Source organism: Antedon bifida, chromosome 2 (assembly GCF_963402885.1).
Source record: "Antedon bifida chromosome 2, ecAntBifi1.1, whole genome shotgun sequence".
In the NCBI taxonomy this organism is placed as follows: Eukaryota; Metazoa; Echinodermata; class Crinoidea; order Comatulida; family Antedonidae; genus Antedon; species Antedon bifida.
The window spans coordinates 23,783,894-23,800,914 of record NC_136227.1 but is presented as its reverse complement, the minus strand read 5'-3'; the positions used below and the strand labels follow the sequence as shown (position 1 = coordinate 23,800,914).

The 17,021-nt window shown below is 33.9% G+C and overlaps 2 protein-coding genes across 2 annotated transcripts; both read left to right on the top strand.

Annotated features, from left to right (window-relative positions):
• On the top strand, positions 1-6,044 carry LOC144835523 (uncharacterized). Its single transcript, XM_078690603.1, has 9 exons — positions 1-73; positions 1,855-2,223; positions 2,753-3,007; positions 3,540-3,671; positions 4,148-4,282; positions 5,127-5,258; positions 5,371-5,535; positions 5,780-5,952; positions 6,036-6,044. The coding sequence occupies exons 1-9, from the start codon at positions 7-9 to the stop codon at positions 6,042-6,044; spliced, it is 1,437 nt and encodes a 478-aa protein (XP_078546729.1). The 5' UTR covers positions 1-6.
• Positions 6,045-6,436: 392 nt separating this feature from the next.
• On the top strand, positions 6,437-15,423 carry LOC144858743 (uncharacterized). Its single transcript, XM_078714847.1, has 11 exons — positions 6,437-6,617; positions 7,287-7,532; positions 7,626-7,760; positions 8,428-8,574; positions 9,099-9,224; positions 11,312-11,461; positions 11,912-12,211; positions 13,793-13,860; positions 14,070-14,316; positions 14,616-14,697; positions 14,858-15,423. The coding sequence occupies exons 1-11, from the start codon at positions 6,566-6,568 to the stop codon at positions 15,213-15,215; spliced, it is 1,911 nt and encodes a 636-aa protein (XP_078570973.1). The 5' UTR covers positions 6,437-6,565; the 3' UTR covers positions 15,216-15,423.
• Positions 15,424-17,021: the final 1,598 nt, after the last annotated feature.

Below are 17,021 nucleotides of genomic sequence, written 5' to 3'. Positions count from 1 at the left end.
ACTACCATGTTGAACGCTAAAGAGTATCTAAGTCTGGCAATTCTGACATTTGGTGCGTCAATGACGTCTGCAGGTTAGTAAATAATTACTTAGATAATGTATCTATTTTATATTTTGAGATAAATTGTTTATATTCTCTTTCAATTACTGCATATTGTTTCTTTTAGTTTCCACAAAGCAAAATGTTTAATTATAGTCTTAAGCGCAGTAGGTTACTATACTATAACTATAATTATAAATAAAATGGGCACTGCGATACATCTACACCAACAATTGGAAATTAATTAATGTTAGGCCTACCTTAATCAATTTAAACAGAAACTAATATCCTACTCCACCTTCTCATGTATGTACTAATATTTCGTACACTAATAACTTTGCTTTATTTGTATATTTTCTTGCATAATAGTGCCTGTAATTGTGTCCTTTAATTCTATTGAAGACTGAAATAATACACGTGTCTGTATCAACAATGCCGTGTCATGGTTTATGGGTTTTTATTTGTATTGACTTAGTTTACTTTGATCATGGATTAAAGAATAGAAGGATATGCATCGACGGTGACATCAAACGATTTTACAACGCGCTTGCCTATACTAAAGCACTGCTGCCAATCAAACAAACACGCTCATTGAACTCCGTGTCTCTAACCGCGGCCCTCTGTAAAACGCTGCGAATCAACTGTTACATTTTTTGAGACCAAAACGTAACCATGTAGAAATCGTATGCGCAGTCTGAATGTTCTATTAACATGTCTGCGTCGATGATTAATTGACAACAAAAATATATTGCTGAACAATTCTGTTTTAGTTTCATCACAATCGGATTACGAAAAGTTCACTTTCTTACGACTGGTAATTTTAAGTAGTTGGTAATATTAATAAAATATGCAATTTTTATATTTGAATTATCATTATTTGCCTGCCATCTTCTGTCATTAAAAATTGCGTTAATCTATAGAATATTAAATTATGCATTTGACCATGTATGTTGTTAGCGTGGCCGGTGTTCACACATACAACAATCGTGTTTTTAATATATGGCTAAGCAGTGGTTTCTTCATAAATCTCCTTAATTATCGATGTGATTATATTTAAATTGTAGTGCCTTTTGATTGGCTAGTGGTTATGTCATCCACATCACATCCGATCACCGGGCCTAATTGAATGAAAACAGCGATCCCTGATCCGGGATTGGCTGGCTATGTATAGTTGCGATACGTTACCTAGCAAGCTTCAGGGCCCCTGGGTTTAGCCAGTGAGCGCACATAGTCGTTACGCCACTGATTATACTGTTCAAATATGTGAATACATAGGTGCAACAATATTTTCTATTTTCTAGATAGAAAATGAGCAATCACCAGTTGTGTCTGCAAACGATTTGTAGGCTATGTGGTAACAGTAAAGTTTCTATGAAGGACCGGAAACCAAAGAACGCGCGAAAGAAGCGTAGCCAACAAGGTTAAATGTCAGTAAACAATATATTAGGCACGCGACCGTTTCGTTGTTTCCATGCGGTTAATTAAACTGTAACATTGTGGGCGGTCCGCGGTCTGTCGGCGAGAGTCAAGGAACCCTTGATCTCACGTCTATGCATATCCTTCTATTCTTTAATCCATGCTTTGATCCAAGTGCTTTTAAATTTAAATTGTACACAGTATAGAGATCTATTATTCCTGGAGTAAGGTATTACTTAAGCACAATGGCAGTATAATAATGTGTTTTGAAGAGGTGACGTGATGTTATTGCTTTTTTTGTGATGGGAAGTTTTACTAAAATTTGTACCATATTTTGTTTTTAGCCAATACCACAATGGTATCTATACGTAAATAAGATACAATATTATATTTTACAGATGTTTTGGATTTCACAATAGTGGTTAATAGTGCCGTGGTTGATGCAAACGATGAGGTTAATTTTGGTGGATACCTACATAAATCAGAAGAATCAACATCAATATTTCTAGGTCAAAATATCTTTACAGAAACTGATTCTAATGAAAATGAAGTGGAATGGACGGATGGTGACAACCCGCCGATAGTCTTAGATAATTCATTCTTTCCAACTGGAACAAGTTTAGGCACAGAAACGACTTCAGAATACCAGGCTTTGATAATGACAATGCCCAACAGTAGTGGTATTGCAAAAGTAGGATCGTTTTACGGAAAAGCAATGGCTCAAAACAAAGAAGAATTTATACCTTTTGTTATTCTAAATTCAAATGGTAGGCCTACTTTTCTATTTTTATATTTGGTTTCATTTTCTATAGACTGATCGTCTGAAATGGTATGGGGAAAGGAAAAGTCATCGGCATCAATAACAATAGATCAGAATACAATTATCAACACGTCTGTATGTCATAGGCCTTATAGTATAAGATCATTTTAAAGACCAAAATAATATTCAGTCTTGTGTAAAGTCTATACTTCCATGCTTAAACATTGACCCGATAGGATTGACATGATCTTTTTTTTCTTTACGCCTTCCGTCGGACAATATTAACGATGGCGACAGGTACATGAACTCATTTAGACATAAACTGCATACATCGCACGCGTGTATTGTTTTTCGTTCTTAATCTCTATTTTCCATTCTTATTACTTGTAATTTCTTTCTTCTATTTATATTGTTGTTACATTATTGTTGTTATGGTATGCGTAATGTTAACTGTAACAAAAATAAAACTAAAACATTAACAACTTAATATAATTAATATAATAATGAATTTAATTCAACACTATTTTTCCGCATAGCAACTGTTGTTCCTAAGTATCGATCTTTAACTGCAAGCATCGGTGATGATTTGACAGGCTTAATAATGGTAACCAGCTATGGGACAGGTAGTTACAGGTGGCGACATAATGGCGGAAATGTTATAACCTCATACAATGGTAAAAGTAGCCTTGAATTGACCAATGTTCGTACGGCAGATGCGGGTGTATATGAGTGTTACTTACATGAAACAGGAAGGGACGGAAGGCATGCCATTATTCAAATCAATGTTAAAGGTATGCATGATCTTATAAACTTTAAAAACAAATGATTGTTTAGAGTGTAGCATTGTAGTGGTCAACTATACTAATTTGTTGAAGGTTTGGTTTAATAAAAAGTTTAAATCTAAAAAATGTAATGCAACTTATGAATAAGCAACTAATAATCATGGTGGTAATATGTTATGTACGAAATTACGCAATATCTGGAATATACAATATTAAACTAACTATAATTAAAACGGAATATGACAATTTTGAAAATAGCTGAAAAACACATTAGGCCTGATACTGATTTTTGTAAAAATCAATAATTATAGGTATTCTGCATGTCAAAAGCGGTTTTAAAGATTAAATTTCATGTAGAAGAATAATTTTTGCTGATTTGACCGTTTGGCCAATAGGAGAACTTTGAAGCCATGTGATAACTTGTGTAATCAATAAACGATAGACGTTTGATTGTAATATGATAAAGCCTGACTTGTGTAAAAGAAAGACAGAACCATAGTTATTATAAGGATTATCTTATTATATCAAATTTTTCGAATAGGATGTTCGAAAAGGAAGTGGGGAACAGATTGTGATTTAAATTGTCCTGTATGTTACAACGGTGGAATATGCGATCACATTACCGGCTTATGTATCTGCACGGCTGGGTTCGAAGGTGTTGATTGTTCAAAGGGTAATGTTTACACAAAATTTGTTTTACATTTCATTTTTTTTTTATGTAAACATAAATCCTACAATTTGATTTGATTTCGTGCAAATAACGTCACTGCTGTCTATCTATTGTACAGTTGACATGGTACAGTTTTGGACCCTAAATAGACAGTAGCTGCATTTGTAGTTTGGTGTGGTATGTGTAATTATAGATGTACTAGCAGGGAAGATTGAGCAATACACTAATCTTTCCTGGTACTGTATGGAAGTTAAATATTATGGTTATGTTTACTTTAATATTATCTTATATGGGAAACGTAATATTTGAAAATCGAATTATTTTGGCTTTAATTATATACCATCTATTTACTTTCAGTAAATCGGTTTAAAACCTTTAGCAAAGAATAAATTGCAATGAGAAAGACTGTATTTACAAGCTTGGATGTATTTCTGTACAAATTGCATGTTATATTACTCAACCGAGGCTTTGTATTTCAGGTTGTGAATCGTCGAACTGGGGAAGAGAGTGTTCTATAAATTCTGTAACAGGACACATTGGAAAGACGTTTTGCCCTCCACGTCCACTCAGTTGCTCTTGCTATGCTGGGTACACTGGACATGAATGTGATCAAGGTAATTAGTCGTATTTGTAAGACATCGTTATGTTGGTTTGTATCTCAAAAATGTATAATTCAAATTGCTATAGTCCTACTTTTTTTTTTAGAAAACTGAGTTCTTTTGCATTGCAAATAATCGTGTCGCGCTACCAGATCTTGAATTAAAAATAGATAACAATATTATTATTCGTCTATCAAAATGTATTAAAAACTTTGATGTGATGTTTGATAGCTCTTTGAATATGTCCTCTCAAGTAAATACTTTATACAAGTCATTGAATTACCAACTCCGTAATTTGCGATTGCAAAATAAGGCGGCGCGGCTGGTCTTTGCGTGTGGACGGGATCAGCCCTCGGATGGTTTATTGAAATATCTCCATTGGCTTCATATAAAAAAAAGAATTTTGTACAAAATCATTGTTTTTCTTTATAAATGTATTTACTCTGTTGTTCCTTTGTACCTTTTTGATTCAATTAAGCTTAACCGTGATCAACTTTATTTAATTACTGATGTCGACTTCGCTCCTCCAATGATCCCCCCGACTTTACGTTCCCAATCTAATCGGAAAGCTGGTGACGGTTTGCGGATCTGGAACACGCTACCTGTCGATTTGAGAGGAGCGAATTCGGCACCTCTATTTAAACTTCAACTTAAAACTCTTCTTTTTAATAAATTACTAGTATTGTTAGGCTAGTTCTTTGTGAGGCGCCATATAAAAACTGTAATAGAATAGAATAGAATAGAATACGCTGTGCTTAGTAAATAAACCAAATGGGGCGGGAGAGGGGCGTATAAAGTGACACTTTTGTCTTAGGTTAAAATAAATAATAAATATAAATAACTTTTAAATGATGCATAGAATGTATACTGGGAATGTATGGTCCGGACTGTGCATTTGTGTGTCATTGTCCGACGAATGTGTGCGATAGACACAAAGGTTGTGCTGAGGATTCTGTGTGTCATCCGGGTTATACAGGAAAGACATGTCTAGGTGAGTGTAACATCAGTCAAACGATCGTTATACTTTTCTATCTATACAAATGTATTTATTATGATTGTTAATATCAAACAATTGATAACTTGATTAATATTTTACAAATCAGAACACCTCTCCTGTCCACCTGGTATGCTCGGTGAATTTTGTCAATATACTTGTCATTGCGAGAGTGACACAACAGACATAATAGCAGGCTGTGACAAACATACTGGAGAATGTTTAAATGACGTCAGCTGTACTAGTGGATGGGGTGGGTCTGATTGTCAAATAGGTAAGTTAGTTTTATATTCAAGAAATCGTATAAGCTCTTTTTCTTTGTAGTTCAATCATCAATTAAAACAAATAAGCAATGCTCATAAACATACACTGTAATATATTATTTACTCACTAAATATTAATAGTATAAATAAACTCGATACGAATTTCATTTTTTGTTCTTATACGATTTTATCGTTGAACACTCGTCATTATGTAACACAACATGCTTTAAAACATTCAGACTTTATCATTATCAGCTTTGCCAATTCTCAAACGTGACCCAACTACAAGTGTTACAGAAAACAGTATAACTATAAGCTGGGAACCATGGACGAGTAGTGTTGACTACGGAACCGGGCCCGTCACAAAATACCAAGTAATCTATCGGACACCACCGAACTCTGGATTTCCTTTTATATTATCGAGCGAAGTAAATGTAGACGATTTAATGCGACTAGACATTGAAGATTTAGAACCAAGAACTAACTATGAAATAAGAATTATTTTACAGAGGCAGATTGAAGGAAAGAATTATACATCAATTGGTTCAAGTCAAATAATCGTTACATCAGGGGAAGGTAAGGAAGCTATAGGTAACGTGAAAGTTACTAACTCATTTGAAATACAGATACATATTTTACCGCTGCTTTTATACAAGTAAAATATACAGTAGTAGTAATATATTTTGGTTATTTTCAGACAAAATCTTGGATTTTACATTTTTTTGTGAAACACCACGAGTTGACGTTGATGATACTACGGTGTCTACGTTTATTGGCGGATATAGTGGCAGTGATCATCAAACAAGTGATATACAAATCGGTAAAATTGTTCCTGAGGTAGTTTCCCTTGGTTGTGAAATAACATGGATTGAAGGATCTAAGATAGGAACTATTTTGGGCAATGAAAGAATTTTTCCAGCTGGAACTCGTGTCCAAGTCGCAGGTGCTGAAAACTTCAATGCATTACGTGTGTTTATTGACTCTGCCAGTGGCGTTAATAAACTGGGAGTATTTTACGCAAAAGCTAATGCACATTTAGGAATGTGTAGACATGTATCTAGTGATATTGTATCAATCGTCTTAAGTAAATATGGTAAGTTTTTGAACAATCTTTCCCCAATAAGAGAATAGAATGATTATGACGTAGTAGTATGCCTTTTCGACGAGTTTGTGTTCCTTATGCTGTTGTGAAATAATTCCATGTGTTGCATTGCACAGCCACGAATAAAGGAGTTGTTAACTGTGCAATACCCTTGAGAGCTAAACCAGTGATCGTTCGGACGATGAAAACAAAATTATTTCATGCACCTTTTTACACTAGTAAGGTCAAATTGTTCCTTATCTTGTGATTAATGAGCTTGCGGTATAAGGTGTAATTGAACAATCCACCTCATGGGTTGGGTTTTTGAAACAGCTGGTTTATCTCAATATTTACACCACTCGCGACCATTACATGTGTAAATTGTTACGTCCGAACGGGCTCTTAGCAAGGCGCACATTAGCGGCCATACAACATTAACAATCTTCGTAAAGAATAAGAGCAGGCTCTGGAATTATATATATAGACACAAAAGATCAACTTAATGAGTTTGAATGGCAACTAGTCTATAGACTAGGAATAGTTTTCTCAATTTATAAAACCATTTGACCATTATTTTTATTATCATTTTATAATACCCTTTAAAAAGTGTATTCAGTTAACACATATTTTGTTCTTGTTCTTAATATTAGTCATTAGTTAATTTTAAATATTATGTTGTAGCATCAGTAACGTCTGTTAGAAGAACTTGGACAACCGGTACAGGAGAACGTGTAATGATGCACATGGTTGCTGACAACTCGACAGATAAATGGTGGCGCCACAACGGCATTACTCTTAATGAATGGAACAACAGTCTTTTTATCCAGATAGATGTAGTAAGAAAACAAGATGCTGGAATATACGAATGCTTACCTAGAGCAAATTCTGAGAATGGGAATAAAGGAATTACAAACTTAATTGTCAGAGGTAAAACAATTGTTTACTTTAAATGTTCAAATGCTAACAGACTTGTGATAAACAATTGATTATTACTTCAAAGAAGTGACATTTTATTTTCAGAGTGTCCTCTTCGTAAATGGGGACCACCTGATTGTTTACGGAACTGTCCAACTTGTTACAATGGTGGAGTTTGTGATGACGTAACAGGAGCATGTGTGTGTACCGTCGGGTTTCGTGGTATCAATTGTGAAATAGGTGTGTGAAGTGTTACCTCCTTTGTTCCTATAGCTTATGTACAATTGTATACAGTATAACATATATTTAATGTAACAGAGAAACAAAATATGAACACATATTAGGCCAAGTTTCTAATAATCAAAGTTTAGTATTGTATTTAAGACCTGGCAAGACATAATTCATCTGATACTTCAACGGGTTTTATACTAATTCATGTTTTCAGATTTAACTCAAACCTGCTCAATAATAATTCGACACTAAAACAAATTATTTCACATTAACAACTGACGCATCAATTCATCAATTCAAAGCACAGTTCTTGGTCATTTGTGTACATGCCCAAGTAGAACTTACATCCTAGGTCTACATTTAAATAATTACTAACAATAATTAAGTAAGTATCTTACCTTATTATAGGCAAACCTTATACGGTACAATATCACGTAATACGATTTTGTAATTTCAAGGACACCATATCCTGAAATATTATTTATAACTACATCATGAGATAGTTTTCCTTCTTTTTTAAAGGTGACTACTAATGTACATAACAAAGTCTTTAAAAAACCAGTAACAATAATATCATCAAGAGAGTATAACATATATAACATAGCAAGTATCAGTTAAGGTAGTAGTAAAATATTATGAAATAACTTCTTTTTCATTACTTTTATTCGAAATATAGCATGTGGTTCGGATACGTTTGGAAGATATTGCAGTATATTTTGTTCAAGTAAGGATATCGAATCGTGTATGGGAAAGGTAATGTGTCCGCCGTCACCACAGGGATGTTCGTGCACCGATGGATATACTGGTCCAGACTGTCTTGACGGTACGATACATCTAATATTAATTTTACATAATATCAATTTTATTCAGTGCTTGGTTTCTGTGTTTATTTAAAATAATTATTTGATTTTAATATGTCTTGGCCTCCATAAAAAAGCCATAAGTATATTTATATACTGTAGTCATAATGACTCACTAATTATATTATATAAATATGATAATGGTATTTAGTATTTTTATATGAAGATTAATGATAAAAAAAATAGTAGTCTATTATAATATGTGGCACATGCAAGGGAAATCAGACAAAAGTCGGAATTGTTTGAGATTTTCACAAATACTGAAACTACATAATCCAAGATTTAAAATGCTGAAAAAATATCTTTATACCATGTCTACTTCTATTCATGCGCAATTAATTATTGTGATATTCTGAAAGCGTTAGTGGTTGGTTAGTGTGTCTGTCAAAAAGAGTACCAAAAACAACCTTTACATTTGTATAATGATTACAAATAGTCATATATATATATATACAAGGGTATAAATTTGATTATGGACATTTTGTAGAATGTTCTCCTGGAAAGTATGGCTCTGATTGTCAGCAGAGGTGCCAGTGTGACGTCAGTCATTGTGATCGAAAGTTTGGATGTAATGGAACATGTTACGAAGGATATACTGGACCTCAATGCCAAGGTAACAGAACGTAATCGAAGTAGTTAAATATTTCATCATAATAATCGCTGTCGAGTACGATATCCTATTCAGAAAAGACACTGTATAATGCCCTCCGATTGACTAGAATGATGATGATGACGGTGCTTGTATAACATTAAAAACATATAAAACTAACAACTAGACTTATACTCAAATTCCTAACTGGTGTATCATGCGTAGTCTTTGCTTACCTTTTTTAAATAGTTTAAGTGTATTTGGAGTCCGTTGCAGCTAAAAATTCATCGTTTTCAATTTTTTAGATTTTCATATAATATATATTTCCGAAAGTCAATTATTTTGTTCCATACGTCTTTTTGGTATAATTGTAAGTAATTCTTTGTATCAGTATGTGAACCCCAACACCAAGTAATGGTAATCAAAGTGGTCTCAACTAACCCCTGTACAGCTACTTCTCGGACAACTACCACCCGAACAACCCACAATCCCGCTCACCAGGAAAACCACCCTCCATACTCATTAGGACAATGTTTATGAGATGTGGCCTCACTAAAACTTACCAATATTTAGTTATAATAGGGTAGTCATGTTATCAAGGTTTCATGAAATTCCAAGTGGAAAATTCAATTGAGAAAAAATGGCAGTTTTGTTCTGGTTTGGACCAAATCGCGTTTCAGTTTTGATATTGTAAATTTTTCATTATAGTCAAAATATTTGTGAAACTGTGTTTTAAAAAATATGTCATCAAGTTCCATTTTTACTAAAATATAATTCTTGAAAAATTGAAATTTTGGAAAAAAAAATTCAAAAAGTACAATTTTTACCAAACCACTTTACCATGTTTGCATGTAAACTTCATGTTTTGTATCATTGGATTGATAATTAGAAATAGCTCCTATATGGTACTTCATTTGATAATGTTACATCAGTCAGTCCAGATGTTTGTAGATTTTGAAAAAAAGTACTAGGTACTGAATCAGATTTAAAAAAAAGGTTTAAAAACTATTGCAATTTGTTTTGGGTGACCAATATTTTTTATAGGTTTCCTGGACAACTAGGACGACACATGTACGAGTTTTCTTCTTCCTAAAGGTCACTTCGTGTCGAGTGCCACTCAACGGCGCTCATCCGTATGTTCGCAACGACATGGATTGAAATGGACCAGCCCATCGGGTAACCTCTACTTTTCCGAAAGCACATACGAGTATTTACACGTACTACTGAACCTCCAGTTTTAAATCTTGTTTACTACCATAACAACGGTCAATGAGTGACTTGATTACCTAAATAAAAAATGAAAAAAATTACAGTAGCCCAATAATGATGATGAACATTTTAAGTGGGAAAATGTTGTCATAGAGAGTGTCTATAGTAGATTTTGAGGTGGGATATTGCTTTAGTCGAACCACAAAATATTAAATGATATTAGGTTTCGGATTTAAATGGTAGGGCATTGGGCAAGGACGTTGCTCTATATAGAAAACTTTTACAATTATGAAGAAAAGGAACAACGAAGTGACCCTTTCTAGCACTGTAATGGAATCGTTTGTGGATCCCGGTAAGATGGAATCTAGGGTTGTCCGGTGTGGAACCGGTGCAGCCCTGACAGCCACACAGCCAATTTGTAGGACCACTACACGGACAACTTTGATGGTATGTAGGTTAAGAGTGCTGTTACAGTAGGCCTATATATTTTGTAATGTTATGTAAGAAATAAGAAGTGGTTAGTATTTTCTATGCCTAATATTGGACCAATTTTGAAAGGTTTATGTATACCTTTTAACCGTAATTTGTTATTGAAAAAGGCGAACAAATTAAATGAAATAATTAATTACCTTTCTATCAGGAGTGGGTGTCATTTGAGATTAGTTATCCTAAAGGTGTGGTTGTCCAGTGGTGTGTATGTTGTCCTGGAAGGTAGTTGTCCTAATGTTTAATTGTACTTGGGGTAGATATCCTACGGGTGATTGTTCAGGAGGAGGGTAGTTGTCAAGGTTTTATTTGTCCTGGTGGTGATTGTCCAGAGGTAGTTGTCCGGGAAAGAGCTTCTTCCAAGAATGATCTACCACTGGAAATGTAAATGTAAATTTTATTTAAATTTCAATCAGAATTGGTGCATGATCGTACTTGTTCCAATGGTCACTTTGGTGCTTTGTGTAACTATCCATGTCACTGCCAAGACTCATCAAATTGTCATCGTAATGGAAGCTGTGATAATGGATGTACTCCTGAATGGACAGGGGCCGACTGCAGTATTGGTATGTTTTACACAAGCATTGGTGTAACGTTAGTTTTAGGCAAAATAATTCGCCATCTAAGGTATATTTTAGTTAAATAGGTAATATTTAAATGTTTGCATGGCAAAAACAAAATATTTAAGTTAGATTTGAGGTAAACCATGTGATTTCAAAGGACGTATGGTTGAGTATTCCTATTTTAATGTGTAATGTTATCTTTAAAGAATTACTATGAGGTTTCATAATACAGCAGTCCTTGAATTGATTGAATATTATATTATCGATTAGCTTAATCATATAAACAAAATCTTGAAAATTTTAAGTCAATGTGATAGAGGCAGATGAAGACTATGGTTACCTACTACAGTAAAATCACAATTACCTTTCCGTGTAAAAGTATAGTCATATATCAAAAATTAATCGTACAATGATAATAATTAAAGTACATCAATTGTGTGTAAATTAATACAGCTTTGCCGTATATATTGAGAAGATTGAACGTGACTGATATACGAGCAACTAGTATAGATGTGTCTCACTTATGGGTATTTGGCGAAGACTTTGGAACTGGACCGGCTACTGCTTATACATTATGTTATCGCAGCACCACCGATTGGCTTTGTCAGAAAACAATACAAAGTGTGTCAACAATCAATGACTTAGTACCAAACACAACAATTGAAGTAAAGGTTCAAGTTTTCAAAAAGATTGGTTATGATGACATTGGAGGTCCTATAAAAACTGTTACAAGAATCAGAACTATTTGTCTTGGTAAGTTCAAAAACATGATCAATTAGTTTAATTTATATATATCCTATAGCTCTGCTAACTTTTCTGGCTGTTTTACTTTATCGTTTTGATTTAGCTTTTGGTTTTTTTTTGTATCTCCATTGAGATCCAGCCACTGATACCCACAGCATTGTCATTTTTCAGTAATTTGCCTTTGGATTTATATATCCTATAGATATATATATATGAGAAAAAAAGCCCCAACCGAGATTCGAACCTTCCGCTTGATATTATGTACATGTCCTAACCATTACACCACTGGGGCTTTCACGGTATTGTTCAAACCCGGTTTGATAGCGACTCTTATTCTCGACGTGGTACGGCGTATGTATGTATACAATATATATAAATATATATATATATAAACAAATCAGGCAAAGAACATTAATTCTAAACCGCCCGGTGATATACTGAAATTTAATTAATTAATTTGAAACGATAAAGATGAGGAAATCTGTGAGAATGAGAAAAAGTCGCCCCAACCGAGACTCGAACTCGGACCGCCTGCTTGATATGCAGATGTCCTAACCATTAGACCACTGGGGCTTTCATGGTATTGTTCGAACTCGATTGGATAGCGCGACTCTTTAACATTCTCGGCGTGGTACGGCGGAACAGCACTAGTCCTCAGTTGTACGCACGCGCACCAGAGATCAAATTGATACGCCCTCATCTTACAGTATTTTTATTCACGAGGCGGGATCTCCGAAGAGATACTTTTATATATATAAACAAATCAGGCAAAGAACATTAATTCTAAACCGCCCGGTGATATACTGAAATTTAATTAATTAATTTGAAACGATAAAGATGAGGAAATCTGTGAGAATGAGAAAAAGTCGCCCCAACCGAGACTCGAACTCGGACCGCCTGCTTGATATGCAGATGTCCTAACCATTAGACCACTGGGGCTTTCATGGTATTGTTCGAACTCGATTGGATAGCGACTCTTTAACATTCTCGGCGTGGTACGGCGGAACAGCACTAGTCCTCAGTTGTACGCACGCGCACCAGAGATCAAATTGATACGCCCTCATCTTACAGTATTTTTATTCACGAGGCGGGATCTCCGAAGAGATACTTTTATATATATAAACAAATCAGGCAAAGAACATTAATTCTAAACCGCCCGGTGATATACTGAAATTTAATTAATTAATTTGAAACGATAAAGATGAGGAAATCTGTGAGAATGAGAAAAAGTCGCCCCAACCGAGACTCGAACTCGGACCGCCTGCTTGATATGCAGATGTCCTAACCATTAGACCACTGGGGCTTTCATGGTATTGTTCGAACTCGATTGGATAGCGACTCTTTAACATTCTCGGCGTGGTACGGCGGAACAGCACTAGTCCTCAGTTGTACGCACGCGCACCAGAGATCAAATTGATACGCCCTCATCTTACAGTATTTTTATTCACGAGGCGGGATCTCCGAAGAGATACTTTTATATATATATTGTTCGAACTCGTTTCAAATTAATTAATTAAATTTCAGTATATCACCGGGCGGTTTAGAATTAATGTTCTTCGCTGGAATCTAAAGATGAATAATTCATTACAGAACCTCTTGATTCGCCAAAGATAGAAACATTGTCAACCATCAAGGACACTATTGTAGTAAATTGGAAGGTGGGCATTTTCAATGTATTTTTGAATTACCTTATTGTTGTTGTAGCTTAATAATACATCCTTTTTTTGAGCTAGTGTATTGTTTTACCTGCCTTAAAATTGGCCAGTCACAAGTATATAGACAGTATCGAATTTTGATCGATCAACTTTTATGTGTTAATAATAATGTAAACGACATTTTACTGTAGTTAGGTTTACTTTTTTCGAAGGCTGTAGATTTCAATCCTACGCGGTTGCAGTGTGACAGTTTATTACATTACGACGTTGGTTACCAAACTGGGATTAAAGAAGCTTGGGAAACATTTCAAGTTCATTATGACCAGACCGAAGCAACTATTCGTAACTTTTTAGATTATGACATGGTATATCAAGTTAGAGTTAGGGCAGTGAATACAGCAGCAATTACAGGGCCATGGAGTGAAATATGGACAATTAAAATTCCAGAAAATAAAACAGGTCAGGTTTCGTTCTTTGCAATAATTCAGATTCTATTATATAGTGCTTTATGCTAAAAGCCTCAGTATGCTACGAAATAAAGAAAAACAGTAGAACGATATTTTAAAATAGCAGTGTTTGTTGGTTTTTTTTATAACTCTTATCTAGGCCTAAGTGAACTAACTGTTTATACATTTAATCTCATCTACTAAATAAACGAGTTATTTATACATTTACTTTCATCTACTAAATAAATGAATTATTTATACATTAATTTCATCTACTAAATAATCGAATTGTTTATACATTTTCTTATTTAGGATCAAAGATAGCTATATATGTGCTCTCATCGTTGGTCGCATTGTTAGTTATTTCTACCGTTGTGGTTCTTGAAAAATTGAGGTATGTGTCAAATGACCCTGGTTAGACCTTTATTTTATTTATTTGCATTCATTGAATAATCAACTTACAACCTTTCATCTGTAATATCGTCAGTGATGCCATAACATTGTTTAAACCTTTACCATTTAGTAATAACTATGCTTACTAATTCCTATTTCAGACGACTGAAGAGCGAGATTAACGGAAATAAAAAGGATTCTGGGAGCTTTCAGATTAACACAATCTCAAAGCCGTCACAAAATGACCAAGATGACAGTTACACTTCACTGCAAAAAGAAGCGCATTGTTTGGCAGAATCGCCGAACAATACCTATGAACAAGAAACCCCAAAAGATGAGATATTTTATTTGAACGTTACCAATTTATCCCAAAATAAACAAACAGAAGACGCCATAGCCGATACTGATACAACGTATGATGAAATCTGTGTAGGCGGCTTAGAGAAGGAAAGAGGAACTGATACACGAAAAAAACCTCCGGTGCCTAAGAAACCAACAATTACGAATGACAAAGAATAACACGATTTGTAGGCCTATAACACATGAGAAATCTTCGTATGCATCTGCTTATGCAGTATGTCATAAATATGGCTACGTAGTTTTCTATAAAATAGATAATGTCTTGAATCGCAGTGACCAAGTTACGATTAACACGTTTTTATTAAATATTAAAATGGATTTAGTGTTTTTTATCTGTTTTTTTTTTAGTTTATAATATAATAGGTAAAATAAAATATAATGCTAATTCTGCCAAGTAAAATACTGTTTATGAATGATTTGTTTTCTCTTTTGTGGTGATTTTACATTTTCTTTTCATCATTATTATATTGAAAACAATTGTTAAAATGGCAAACATGAAAAACAATGCACATCCACATTTAACTTAATAGATGAGCTAATGTAATATGTTATTACTTATCACAAATATTTGTAAAACACAGTTATAAACACGAACATTGTTTTAAATGCATATCAAACTGCAGGATAAGGTTTCTATCTCAACTTTTCTACTATATTTATATAATAAGTAGTATCGTACGGTATTACATCATTGTTTTCTTTTACATATTATGGTAATGTCTCTTCATCTCTTCATAGCCTTTTGAATAAATATTTTATATTACTGTGAAGGTTACTCTTAGGTTAGGTTTCATTAATTTATAAAACGACGTAACATAGTACAGTATAAGTACGTAGCAAGATTGTTCATTTTATGTATTTGTAACAAGCCATCGTTGAAACTATTACTGCAACAACAGAACAAAATATGTTGCTAAACTTGAAAATCGAGTTATCATTTCCTTTTCTTGTACATAATGTAGTTGCTTTTAGTATTGTTGATAACATTGTTGTAGGCCTAAACTTCTAAAGGGGAGTTTAGAACAACCAAACGTTACTGCTCTGACGCCATTTATTACTTTACCCGAATGTCCTTCTGCTTTGAGCCATTATTTACTTTTATATTATAACACTTAAATCTATTCCTGTCATTTGATTGGACGATTCTGGGTCACATAGTGTGAATAGTACGCAAGATTTAACGATCGTTAAATATTTTTTTTTTCCTCTATTTTTCACATACAAAAAAAAAATTCGCATACGGAAAAAGATTACTCTGATTCTGAACATAAAATCTAACAGCGCCGCCTAATGTTAAATCTATAACAATATTAAACACTGTCAGTTTTAGTTACCTGGCTAAGTTTCGTAACGGTATCGCCAGGGGCGCATCCAGTGGGTGAGTGACGGAGGGTCCACCTGAACATATCGTCACCGTCACAGCGAATCGTCAAATCGAAATTTTATCAACTTAAAAATTGAAACTAACGACGTATCGATATAAAGATATAATAAATATTTTAGAGGTATATTTGTAATATAAGCGTATCTAAATATTATCTAAAACAGTATATTGTCAAATCAACAGTGCCTGTTTGTAAAACCTGTTCTACACTGTTGTTATCTTTTGTTATTGCTCTGTATAGCCTAATAAAATGTATGCAATCAGTTATTATTCAGTTTGTTTGTTATTATTAAATTTCAACCCAGTAGACTGGAAGAAGTCTCATGTTATTCCCCCCATATTTACATTTATAACTATTTTCTAATAAAGATCTATCTTTTAGGCTTAAATAAATTGTAGAACCAACTATTTCCTGCGAACTATACGTCAGTGAATGAAATATAAAGTAATGGGGAAAAAATGCCATGAACCAATATTGGTAACATACAATTTAGAATATATATTGCCACTAAAACTCGCTGACCTCTAATTGTTTTTTTAAAAATCTAATACTAAAATGGTAAATTGCACGGAAAAATGGA